General features: G+C 39.3%; 1 protein-coding gene across 3 annotated transcripts in view; it reads left to right on the top strand.

Moving 5' to 3' along the window:
* Window positions 1-13,405, top strand: part of LOC111332994 (uncharacterized) — a 34,533-nt gene that overhangs the window by 3,723 nt on the left and 17,405 nt on the right. Inside the window, exons 1-2 of one of the 3 annotated variants that reach the window (XM_022938501.2) lie at window positions 7,032-7,157; window positions 12,087-12,823. In XM_022938501.2, the coding sequence (XP_022794236.2) occupies window positions 12,364-12,823 (460 nt within the window). In that variant the 5' untranslated portion in view covers window positions 7,032-7,157; window positions 12,087-12,363. Of the gene's footprint in view, window positions 1-7,031; window positions 7,158-11,421; window positions 11,564-12,086; window positions 12,824-13,405 lie in introns of those variants that run through there. The other 2 variants (XM_022938505.2, XM_022938523.2) reach the window with 2 other exon arrangements.

Below are 13,405 nucleotides of genomic sequence, written 5' to 3'. Positions count from 1 at the left end.
TCTGATGTATCTAAAGCCTTGGCTCAGGAAGCTCCTTCTCTATCCTCTCGTACTCTAATGTTCAAAGTAATATCTTACTAAAGCAACCAGCAATGATATTTTCACAATCACTTCACCCAACGAACTTTCATTATCTACTCATTAATAAGACTTTGATATGATATCATGGTCATTGGCCCTACATCCTAGTCGATACTTTTCATAATTCTCATAACTTGTCTTATAAACGCATTACTCGAATTCAAAGGAGAATTTTTCAAGTGATCACTCCTCGGCCTTGAAGCGAAAGGGTAACGAACTTAACTCTTTACACCGTAACATCAGTATGCATATTCTCCATTCTGTTTATATACGTTTCCTAAGGTGCTGACAAAGAGAATTTGTTTAGCAATCAACAGCTTCACTAGTTGGTGATCATTCCTTTATTCTCGTGGCCTTCACGTTTGATTCAGGGGTGATATAATAACTTTGTAAGGGGAACAGAATAAGTTGCTAGTCACTCGTCTTAGGGTCAAAGAGCTCAGTAAGGAACATTGTGTCTCAAAACTGAGCTTCTTGGCGGAAACCAAGAAGAAATTTCGAGGCTAATAATCTTTTATTTAATTCAACACAATTATTGGTGAATCGGATTTGCATTTTTCCTTTCGTAAATCGAGCAAGGCCTAAACTGTGATCCTCAGAACGGTTGTTAACCCGTAGCTCTGAAAAAGTTATTTTCCAATGGAATGTTGTGTCTCGCTTTTACGCACTGCTCAGTCATTGCTGTACTACGTAAGTGTTGACAGTAACGCGCAAACTACTTCCCTTGCCGAAATGTTTTGTGTGAATGGCATGGCATAGCATTAGCTATGAGCAAGGACGTGTATTAACATAACACGAGCGGAGAGAGGAAGCTTGCTGAGTTTCTATACCTCTTCCAGCATGGCAATTAACTTTTCACATGTGTTAGTCTGGGAAGTTGACCTCGAAATCTTCATTCAAGCTGTGCTTAAACAGAAGTCTTACTTCGCGGGGAAAAACGCCTTGAAACATGCAGACATTTTAGTCATACCAAATGGACGAACACCCGTGTAAATTGTTTGTGAAAACAACGTGAAACGCAAAAGTTCACAACGGGAATCGATCGCTCTCGGAACAAGAGGATGTTTGCTAGAGCATTCAACCACAAGGTTTATTTTCCTTCGAGGGGTCTTCCAGAGAGAGGACATTCTCGCTCCATGTTTACCTGCGAACGAAAACGGTACGTTACTTTTTTAACAGTGTGTAAGAAGTGTGAATCGACCCTGTACATGATTAATGGTAGATATGGGACTGTCTGTACCACGCAGGTCTCTTCAACTAAAAGCGCCACTATGGACGTCAGGGGCAAGACTATCACCCCAGTCACGTCTAGCCTCTATATCAAAATCCCTTTCAAACCTTAATCCCTCTAAATGTTCAGTTAACGCCGTAAAGAACTTAAACCGTTTCGTGCAATTATGAATGCTAATACAGTTTTAATTGGCCAATTGTGATAATCCAAAGGTACAGACTGAGTCTGTAAATTTCTGCGATCGAAACACTGATTATTTTCACCCATAGAATTAAGTAATGTTTTTGTCCTCATTTGATGAACTTTAAACGAGAAATTATCCATATTTTCCCGTGAAACTGGAACAGAAGCAAATGTTGTTTTTTGTTTAGAAAATTACTCTGGGCATCAAAGATACTTAAAAAGTTTATATGCAAGTCTTGCTGTGTCAGAATCAACTCTACGCAGAAGCGCTGACAAGTGATTTTGACTTGGTTGTCATTTGGTTCCAATGTGTACCCCCTTTCATGGAAATGTACCTCAGTGAACGAAAAAATCATTAAAATGCTTTGATTACTACGTGATACTTGTGTAGATGCGTAGGCCGGGTATTATAATCCATGCTAAAAAATCTAGTTCTTTCTCCGCACAATTATAGGATGAAATGTATTCATAACTCTTTTTCCAAACACCGCGCAGTTGAAAAGAAGAAAGTGATTAAATAAACCAACAATTTTTTTCAACTTCCTCTCTGAAAACCTTCCTGTATTAGCGGGGCGTTATCAAATTCCTTTTTATCAATCACAGTCAAGAATTCTCTTATTATTGTTGTTTCTGAATTATGCAATATTTGTGTTTTTTTTTTCAAACGGAAAAATGTTGAAACTAGATCTGTTTCAGCTGAACTCTCCATGCGGCCATTACAAGTTTTCATAGCCACATGTGGTGAGAATCGTTCGCTCAAATGCAAATTAGAAATGTCGTTGTTGCACAAGTTTTCTTCCTAAATTCTATTGAAATAATTTTAAAGTAGGCGACTTTAAATACCTCACAGGGACAAGTATTCTTAGTAAGGCAGAAATTGGTTTAAATCGAACAGGAAAGGTTAGTCCGTGATGCAATTCATGTTATCGGAGACGTTATAGAATGAAACTGTTCATATTCAAATGCTTAGCGCATAACATTTAATTACCCCCAACCATAAAAGTATATTTGAAATAAAATTAAAATTTCTTGCATATTAGAGAGGTTTCTTTCAGTATAATAACTTGTGGGACGAAGAAATTTACTATTGGAGTTTAATGGATGCTTGTCACGAAAACAAGAGTTCAGTTCGGAGGAAGACAACAATTTGGCAGATTATAATTGTATTTTCTTTTGTATTTTTCTTTTCTAAGCAACACATGGCAATATGCGGTCTTTCCTTACACTTAGGTAGCACGGAAAGCCGGAAGACTCTTGAACAAAAGCTCATCCATCTTTCAAACCGACAGTCTAAGTCCCACAGGTATCAAAGAACGCTTTTCATTCCACTAATTTCTTCGTGTTTCTCTCGTTGCCATGTTCCCACCAATCACGTAGCTCCTTTTTCTGCCTTTAAAAGCACACACAACTCACAATTCCCCTATTCGTTCCGACGAAGGGCTAACGCTCGAAACGTCAGCTTTTATAATTGTAACGGCGGCCAATTTACCATTTCAACTTTGGTGATATATTGAAATTATTTCGTTACCCCCACCGACGCAGCTCCAAACAGTTTCTTTAGAAACTATCAGCCTTTATTCAGATTATAATTGTTGTTCGATTCAGTCTGCGGTTCTTATTACAGCGAAAAACGTGTAAGTGGTCGGAAGTGGCCGGAAGGTTTGGAAGTTTTTCGGATGTGGTCGGAAGTGACCGGAAGTTGTCGGGCACGACAAAGCGTGTTCGGGAGTGGGCGAACGTGATCGGAAGTTTTTGAAAGTGGTCGGATGGGGTCTGAAATCATCGGAAGCAACCGCCTTCAGCGCTATTACTGATCACTGTAGGGCACTAAATTGTGACGGTTGTTTGTTGTTTGAATGCAGGAAACACTCTGATTTAGCTACATTTCTTTCGGTATCTGTACCCTCACTATATTAAAAAAAGATAAATTTTCTCAGTCTTCAAACGATGATTCCCTAGAAAAGAGCCGTTTTTTTCTATCCATCTTCGTTATTTCATCGTGTAGGCGTATTTTTCAGTGCAGTTCTTAATTTGAACTTAAGGCCAATTTTTTTGTTGCCTTCATTCCAAATCTGGGGGTTTACCATTCGATTCCCGTTCGGACATCTGAGTTTGTGGCCGCGAGGTAACTTTGAAATATTTAATATTTAAGAATTTTTAAAGATGCAACTCACGCTATTTATTTTTCTTCTTTTGCTTTGTTTGTTGGTACAAAAATAACGTTAAATTTTAAAGAAAATACAAATTTTTGCATGGGAAGATACAAACATTAATCCGATGGTAGATCAAACAAAATAGGCACCAGAATGGCTACCAATGGAGAGAAATCCAGTGCGGAGTGCGATGCAAGGAAGCTGAAAATTAAGTTTTTCAAATAAATGAGCGGCGACTGGAAATGTTTTCAGTAAAATCTGTAAGGCGCGCTGAAATAAACAACATGCATTGTGAGGCTCAAAGACGTTTTTGAGCTCTTAAATAGCATGCCGGGAGCTTGAAGCATTCAGCCTGAAATATCTCACTTTTCGTTGTTTTTTCTTCACGATGTTTTAAACGCGTATAACATTTTTTGTTAGGCTCGAAACAGAATGACCAATCAACAGGATATCTGTACTTGAATAAGCTCTGTGTTCAAAAAATCTCGATTTTTCCTTTTCCCTACTTTCGCATCCTTTTACACATTTTATATCAAACGTTTAAAATTTTCTTCTACTACTTTTGCTTTATTCTTCTAATATTTCCTTTGAAATTTTTGCGCGCAAAATTGGCAGGCGTCGGCCAGAACTGATCCTTTAGTGCATGTCCGATGTTTGACCGCTGTGTTCCACGGTCTTCTGTGTACAACAGCTGTGTAATGCATACAATGAATCACAAGGAGGTTTTCTTGGTATCTGGGATGGCCTTCCTTTTCGTAATTTTGGAACGCTTTTTGGGAATAATATGAATTCGTAAAAGGGAGAATAAAAATCCACCCATCCCACCCTAGGGGAGGACATCCATCACACAGTAATCTCGTGCGCGGAAAATTAACGTCTCCTGTCCCTAACCCTGCAGGAGACGGGACCTCCATTTATTCGTCCCTACGCAAGAAGACTGGAATATCTAACCGTTTCTTGATGTTATAGAAAGGTAGCATATTCTTCTCAATTATTTTAAGACCTTGAGTGTTGGTCCGGCCGGGGCTCGAACCCTCGACCTCCCGCACAACAGTCCAGCACTCTATCCATTGAACTAACCGCGGGAGGCGGTAGGCCATACTAACGCAACACTGATTGTTATTTACTGTCACGCTCCAGCCCTGTGCGCAAGCTATCATCGGAATCCGCTCGAAAACTTGCTGCCAAATTTGTATTTGCCGCCCCCCCCCCCCCCTCACCAAGTGATAAAGTGAAAATATGAAGGAGGCTCCCTTCCAAACCTTATGAAATTAAACGTAAATGGCCACTCGAACGGAGCTTTTTTTCTCCGAGGGGTTTACATGAGGGCTAAACTCGATCTGATGTTCTAACTAAAAAAGAAAAAGTAAACGCAGTGGTTAAACGTCAGGCATGCGCAAATGCAAAGGCCGCGCGCCGATCTTCTGCGTAAAATTTGGAAAGAGAGCATATGAAACAACCTCTGTCGCTCAAAATATAGGGAAAGAATTGAAACATCCATGGAAACCTGTAAAAAGGAACAAAAGTGGAGAAAAGGCCTATATGATTAAGGGCACCTTTTCAATCTACTAATTTTTTTGAGCGATATTAAAAATGTCATACGCTTTTAAAACACCGTAAGTTACTTGCTCACCTGATTGTTTTAATGTGCGGTGATAATTTCTCCGGGACATTTTGATCTGTTAGCCTAAAAGTACGCCTAGAAGCCATTACAACGTTCGCACACACGCAGACACTTGATTACTGATTTTTTTAAGAATATTTTTGTCGATAAAAGTGACTCCGGATAATGGATTTCTTTAGTAAGAATTTTGAATGCGATGCTTTCGGGAAACATACTTCTATTTCCATCTAAAGCTCAAAATAACTTTATTAGCATCGACACCCGGGTCAACGTCCTTATTGTCTCTCTAATAGCTTGTTCTGGGAGGGGAGGATCCGAGGAAAACTGCGACCTTCACCCCCTCGGTAAGTTAATTTGTATTTAAATCATTTAGAAAAAGTCGAATCTTTAGAGTCGAAATTCCACGAATCATTCACTGCTCGTCTGACGTAAATTAGTAAAACATAACGAGGAAATCTACACGATAGTGGAGAAGGTTCTCTGAGTGTGACATCGAGTAACTTCTCTTTGGAAAAATCAACTCTTTCGTCTCAATTGTTCGCCGGAGTGAAAAGTAACATTATCGCACTAAGTCTTGTAAATTTTTGGTAAGCGAATTATTTATAAGCAGAAATGGACCAGTGATTTTGGCAGGTAATTTATTTATCGCTATCTTATCGCCGTATCTACTCCAATTAAATTCAAATGAATGCCATGGATGGAGGAAAAATTACCGATAAACGTAGCCCTCGCATAAACACTGTACCTAATCAGAAGAATGCAGCGTTTAGTCGAGGATTTTAAGAAAAATAAAATTACAAGTAAGGTAGGAATTGGTAATCTACACCATCCGTAGAAATTTGAATAAAAAAGAGCAAGACATTGTAGTTTTAAACAAGTTTCTGCCTTTGAATAGTCGCCGAGTCGAAATCGCGAAAAAAAGCACGATAGCTAAATCTTTTACCTCAACGTAAATTTTCGTGAGCAGCGGAAGAACACTTATTTCATGAAAACAACCCTCTTAGAGAATACAGAAGACAAACTATTTGGGTAAAACTGTGGTTTGGGTTCAACCTCCTCTAAATAACTTGGCGAAAGACTCTAACACCGCTAGGTTTTTTGTGACCTATTTTGGATGTTCGAAATGTTCGAATCGTAACCTCTTGAACAAGTCACATCAAGCCCCCCCTCCCCTCCCCCCTTCAACCAAGATTTTTAGAAAGGTCCCTGGCTTACTAATGACTGGTAAAAGAGAGTATTTTTTTTATAGAAAATATTCGAACAGATATCTTTAGAAAGCGGCTTAGTCATTTATCTAAACTCCCCGACGTTGTACATGTCTTAACTGTGGAGATTGAATAGAATAGCAAAGTCGCAGTTTTAAATCAATTAAAACACTTAAAAGTCACACCACAGCGAAAGCGCTGATATTATAAGTTTAAACTTTAAGGACACGCACATAGACAATTTAACAAGGAGCTGCCTAAAGTAAGATTAAAATACCATACAGATATGCTGTATACGTAGGCCGGAAGAAAATCTATTTAGCGATTCAAACATCTTTTAAGTTTGCCGGCAAAACTGATAGGGTCATGCGAGCCTTGCAAAATTCGGTACTTTTATACAAAAAGAGCTTTCATGTATAAAACTGATCATGAGATTATAAAGAGATTTGTCTGGCTAAAAAAATATTTTCAGAGATAAGCGTTTTAAATCGACAAAAAGAGGTATAATAAATCAGGTGGCATAAATGAAATGACAAAAATGGAAAAATAAACATGTCGAGACTATAAAACCGCATGCTAATTGAGTAAGATGCATTTGGTTGGTTCCGGTAGTTTTGTGGTTTCACCGTTTCGCTGCTGATGTCAGTTTATTTTCAGGGCTGCGCAATATCAGGAACTCTGTATGTATATTCTGTATGTAATTTTTCATTTTTTTTTCCTGGTGACAGTTATCTGTATCGTGTCCAATTGTTTTCAGTCTTTATTTCTTTTACTATCATTGAAAAATCTTGTCAACAGCGTCAAAGAAAACTTGGTCCACGCCCTGCTTAATAATTCGTGTTCTAAACAATCTGTCAAGCTTTCTTTCAGTGCAGCAACGTCCTCAAATTTGTCTCCTAACTGGCGTACATTTATTACACGAAAAAGAGAGCTATTTTCGATTTTTACTTTCTTGCCGATAGCCCGCCATCTTTCTTGTTCGTTCGACTAATAGCGTTTCAACATCTGTTTGACATGATAGACTGTCGCTGAAGTTCCGTACGAGAATCGAGGCACGTTAAAGCAGGAACCTATCCTTGCTGCTGTTTTTTTTTCCGGATCCCCGTTTGATACCGTATAAAACTTTATGTTAATAGCACTAAAATTTATTGCTATTTGCATGTGATAGTTATACACGTGAGTTTCTCATTGCATGGGTCTAATCACCTCAGACACAATTGTAGTATTTAGTTACCCTTGCCTGTGTTTACTCAATCCCCTACATGGGGGATCTCTCCAATTAAGTAAGCTCATGCATATTCTACTTCTGATTTTCTGTATTGGAATGTCATGTTTTTTTTTTGCGCTCAAATGCCCTGTTATAATGATAGAATTGCTTCATTGCAAGTTCTGTACGTGTTAGACCACACGCGGCAACCAAATCTGATTTTCCCGCCATATCGGGCGGTGAGTCCAGTTTATGGCGCATTCACGCCCCGTCTGTGTCTGTGTATCTTGAGAAGTTAGGTGTAAAAATTTCGAAGTTTATTGTTTGCAATCCGTGCAAACTTCTTACATCCTTTGAAATCTTTGTTTCTTAGTAGTTTTATATTTCTTTTTTAATGTTTTTCTAGCTCACAAAATTTTTTTTTCTGAGATTATCTTTTTATGGAAAGCCTAAACTTTCACGCTTCGAAAACAACAGCCTCCAGAGAATCGGGATTTAATGAAAAGTGAATTTTTACATACATTGTGGTGAAGTTTGGATGAGTGTCGTAAAATCATAGCCAAGGTAATCAAACCATGCAGTCAGCACGGAAGAAATATCAAAAGATTGCGTGCAAGTTTGCTTGGCTCAGTGAAGCAAGGGAAAACGCCAGCAATTCAATGGTTTTAGTGATGCATTTGATTGATTGAGGGGGTCGCCGCGTGGTTTCTGCACCAATCACAGGGCGAAGTAAAGTAAAACCAGTTCTATCCGGATTACTTTCGACACCAAGATAACGTGTCGACACCCAATCATGAAAATTTATGCACGTTTTTATGGTTCTCGAGGCCAAGATTGTCCGCAGTAAAATCAACCTGCGGCCATTGGACAATCCAAGGTTCTTGTCAATGCTTTTGATTCGATCCGATGCAGCTGTTATTCGAGATAGCTGTAACTTTTTAGTCTTTGGTGAAGCTACAGGATGTAAATTATAAGAAAACAACTTCTAGATGTTTTTTCGTGGTTCTTGTCGCGATTTGCATTTGTTCTGGTGCTTTATCCGGTAAAAAAAACAACAACAACTTTGTAAGCTGATGATCATTCAAAGAGGACCATTTGTTGGCGTATTATCTTTTCACATGATAAATGATCGCCGAATATCCTCGGACGTGACCCATATTCTCTGAAGAAGCGACACACGTACTGATCCTTAAACCTGCATTGCGATATTTCTTTCAGTAGTTTCAGTTAGACTGACACAAAAATATTGCCACTGTAAAACAGTGAACAGCATTATAGCGAAAGTTTTGCGGCTTCGTGTGATATTTTCTTCCAACAAATATATATATATTTATACAAATGTGAAAGAAGGAAATTATTATATATATCAATTGAAATTACGCTTATTGCTCGCGCGCGCTTCAGATTACAATGGCCGTTATTATTGTAATTGCAATTAGAACTGTGACGTAATAAGTCAATAAACAGACTTTGCTATGCCTGAAGAGCCGCTACAGCGGTGAAACGCGTAGCGCAAAAGCAAAGTAAAAGAAGACTTTCGTTTTTCATTGGTTTTAATATATATATATATATTAAATCCCCCGGTGAGTGAGCAATCACGAAACAGGCCTGTAGGGATGAAAACGTAGTCGTTGTATTTTCCTGACCCAACATATATTGAGATCTACTTTTGTGTCGAGCACTGTTATACGGAAAAATCGAAACGCAGACTTCCTATATATATATATATATAAATATTATGAGAGGAAAAAAGGACGTAACTACATTTCCCGACAAGCCTGTTTCGTGAATCGCTTCACTCTTCAGGGGTTTAAACCCCTGAAGAGTGAAGCGATTCACGAAACAGGCTTGTCGGGAAATGTAGTTACGTCCTTTTTTCCTCTCATAATATTTATTCTGCTCTGCTTCAACGTATTGAGCACTGTTCCACGCGAAAATCGACTTGCAGACTTCCTATATATATATATATATATATATATCCTATTAACCAAGCGCGAGGGCCGTACTAGGAGAATATCGGCCCGAAGTCTTGACAGTACGGACCGAGCGCAGCGAGGTCCGTACAAAAAAGACCGAGGGCCGATATTCTTCCAGTACGGTCCCGAGCAAGCTTGGTTAATGAGAGATTTATCATACGACTGAAGTTCAAAGGGACACAAGTGCGGTATCATTCGGAACCATTCGGGACAGTGCCCGGTCCAATACTTAGAGAATATTGGACCGGCAATAGAGCATTTTGATTGGTTGATTTTAGTTATTGGCCCTCTGACTGCCCGAGTCGTGTAATAAATATATATAGGAAGTCTGCAAGTCGATTTTCGCGTGGAACAGTGCTCAATACGTTGAAGCAGAGCAGAATAAATATTATGAGAGGAAAAAAGGACGTAACTACATTTCCCGACAAGCCTGTTTCGTGAATCGCTTCCCCTGAAGAGTGAAGCGATTCACGAAACAGGCTTGTCGGGAAATGTAGTTACGTCCTTTTTTCCTCTCATAATATTTATATATATATATATATATATATATATATATATATATATAACTGCAGACAGTGCACACTGTTTCGACCTATGAGGCTCATCAGTGCAGTGCAGACATTGGGCCAAGCTCTGGAATAAACCATTGCCTGGGCGCTACACTTGTGGGACCAAGTGCAGGCATGTTGCCATGCGAGAGTGCTCAAATCACAACTAAGGTGATGAGCTTCGCCCGAAGGCTAAGTGCATGGCAACCCCAGTGTAGAGTGCTCAATCGCAAGGTAGCCAATAGGCAAAGCCAAGCGAGAGCTTGGCTTTGCCAAAGATAATATATTTGCCAAAGATTTATATATATATATAAATATATATATATAAATATATATATATATAAATATATATATATTATATATATATTGTGGGAGGAAAAAGACAAGTAAACTACAAGTTCATCCCTACAAGCCTGTTTCGTGGTCGCCCACGAAATCCCCTGATGAGTGGGCGACCACGAAACAGGCTTGTAGGGATGAACTTGTAGTTTACTTGTCTTTTTCCTCCCACAATATATACTTCGCTCTACTTCTATGTATTGAGCACTGTTCTACGAAAATCAAGTCACACTTTATATTATATATATATATATATATTTATATATATTTATAGATATAGCTCTTTGGCATACAAAGCTTTGCTTTCATGTCCAAATTGAGCACTCTATCTAGGATGAGTCATTGCCGTTGCAATTGCGCATGCTCGCTGGTTTACTCCAGTTTGAGCACTCTGGCATGGCTTAGACGATACCACAAAGGTTGGGTCGTTTGGGGTGACCGTCTCGGTTCTCCCCCATCCCCCAACCGTCAATTGCTTTTCCGCCTTCCTCGCGTTGCTACTCTCGTGCGCGCTCCTTATGTTACGGTCACTCTCTGAAGTTTAAAACATTTCAACTCTCTCATCAGAAACAACACATGGATTGCTAGACAAACAATATATCCTCTGCTATTTTAAATTTTGGCAATTTTTCAGCGAAGTTTCAGGTTCGGTTATTCTCAAATAAAGGTAATAAGTGGCTCTCCAAAGTGCAGATTTTCCCGGCCTCTTTTGATCCGTGGATGGAGATAGGCATGCACGCTTCTCCTTTATTCCGCTTAGCCACCGGAAGAGATTTGTTTTCAGAATAAAGTAGAGAAGGAATTTTTATTAGTTTGATGAGCAAACTAAGATATAATACCATTGTGGTACAAATATGACTTAGTAGAGGAGGGAGAGTGTAATCGCGGCGACAGATTAAACTTTCGTGACCTCAAAGCTGATAAAATTCTTTTGCTCGACACGGGGAAGAATAATACCATCAACATAGATTTATTTGTGAACAAAGCGCGAGTTTGTATTTCCTTCTCATGTGAGGGTAAGTTTCTTAAATTTGGCCCCTCGCTTTGTTTACTTTTGGAGGATAAGCGGTTGTTTAATTGTTTTCTTGTCGATCTACAAATTTTGGTGAAGTAATGATATCGAAAAACTACACATAGACAGCTGATTTATTAACTTCGACTTGTAACAAAAATTCAGGTTTGCCGGTAGTGTAACGTAAGCGTCTAGCGTCTGATAGTCTACACAAGGTGGAGTTATGGTGATCTTAATATTGCAAGTTTCATTTTATAGCATCGCCATTTGGGTTGAAGATGAAACTGAATGGGGCAATGTCGAGAAGTGAAGTCCCGTCGTTGACTTGAAATTCGAGTTGATTGGCGGTAAAAAGGTGAAAACTGCCTACGTTTATCTCAAACGAAACAACTTAGCTTATGAATGTATGGAATTTCACCACGTACAAAGTCGATTAATTGCAGGCCATCCTGCTGACTCCCTGTCAATAGTAAATCCCACTAATTGATGATTAATTGTAGCTTTCTCTCGTTTCTTATCTCGAACAGATCGCCTCAGTAGTTATCTCATGGCTTCACGATGAACGCTGCCGATCGGATAAACCTCTGTTAGAGCGTGCGGTAAACATTTTACAACGCGAGTGAATAAATGAAACTGACCTAATGATGGTTGGCTAGTTATCACGGCGCCAGAGTAGTGGAATTTTCACAGATGTAACTGACACAAGTTCAAGTTGATTTATTGCCCGCTTCCGTCGCTTGTGAAACGCAGATTACATGTGTATTACTTTTCATTAATTGCGGAGTTTAACGAGCTATTTGGAAAATGATGCGCTCCTCTACGCGATCACCGGTGATTTTGCTGCTATTTTTGTTAACGATACCCAAGTTCTCAAAACCCTGTATTCAGTTGCTTGATGGGTGGAAGCAACTAAGCCCAGGAGAGCGCGCTAAACTTGTCAAAGTGGTGTTCATTGGGAAAGTGGTGAACCTCTACTCGTACGATGCAACATCGACACATGCAGCGGATTTCGAAGTATGGAAAATTCTCAAGGGAAGCAAATTCGTTGAGGAGGTTTTAGAAACGCAGTCGTCCCCACTGGTGAAAGTTTATGGCTTTGGCGAAAAGATGAACTGTTTTTCGCCAGTAAATCCAGGAGAAGTTCACATGGTTTTCATGGTGTATGCGAATGAGTCTCGCGCGCTCATAGCCAGATACGACGACATCTTTGGGGCCACCGCACCGGCTACAGCCAAGAACGAGGAAGAGGTACTGCTGGCATTGGGTGAGTAGCATTAAAGATTTTATTAGTTCATTATCTCGCGACAATACTCTACGTTTTAATTTGTTCATTAATTATACGAAGGATTGAATAAATATCCTCGCGCATTCCCCTGTTTTAACATTAACAAAAATCATTTCATCGCTGGAGACGTTTTCATATCGGAGCTGATCAAGAACAAACAGCTTTGATTGGGCTTTTTCTCACGTATTTTCATATTGCACCAAGGGAATCATATAAATATGTTTAGAACAATGGAAAAACAAATCAATTTAGGGAATACTTTAAGCATTTGCAGGATATCTGTTGGTAGTTGTTCGTATTGTTTCCCGCGCGTCACGAGGTGCGACTTAAAATCGGAAAGATTTGCGTCGCTTGGCGATCGTGAGGGGGGAAATGTGTGGTTTAGTACGTTGTTCCGTTTGAGCGACGTTATAATCCTTTCGAGAACGTGACAGTTTAATGATGGTTCATTGACAGCAACAACAACACAATGCAAAGTACGATTTGCGGTAAAGATCCATCGTGTTTTATATCATTTCCTCCAAAGGGGACAAAAATCTGTGACGTGTGATTAATAACCTT

This window comes from Stylophora pistillata, chromosome 12, assembly GCF_964205215.1.
Source record: "Stylophora pistillata chromosome 12, jaStyPist1.2, whole genome shotgun sequence".
NCBI classification, from domain to species: Eukaryota; Metazoa; Cnidaria; class Anthozoa; order Scleractinia; family Pocilloporidae; genus Stylophora; species Stylophora pistillata.
Note: the sequence above shows the minus strand (reverse complement) of the source record. Positions and strands in the feature narration are given on the sequence as shown.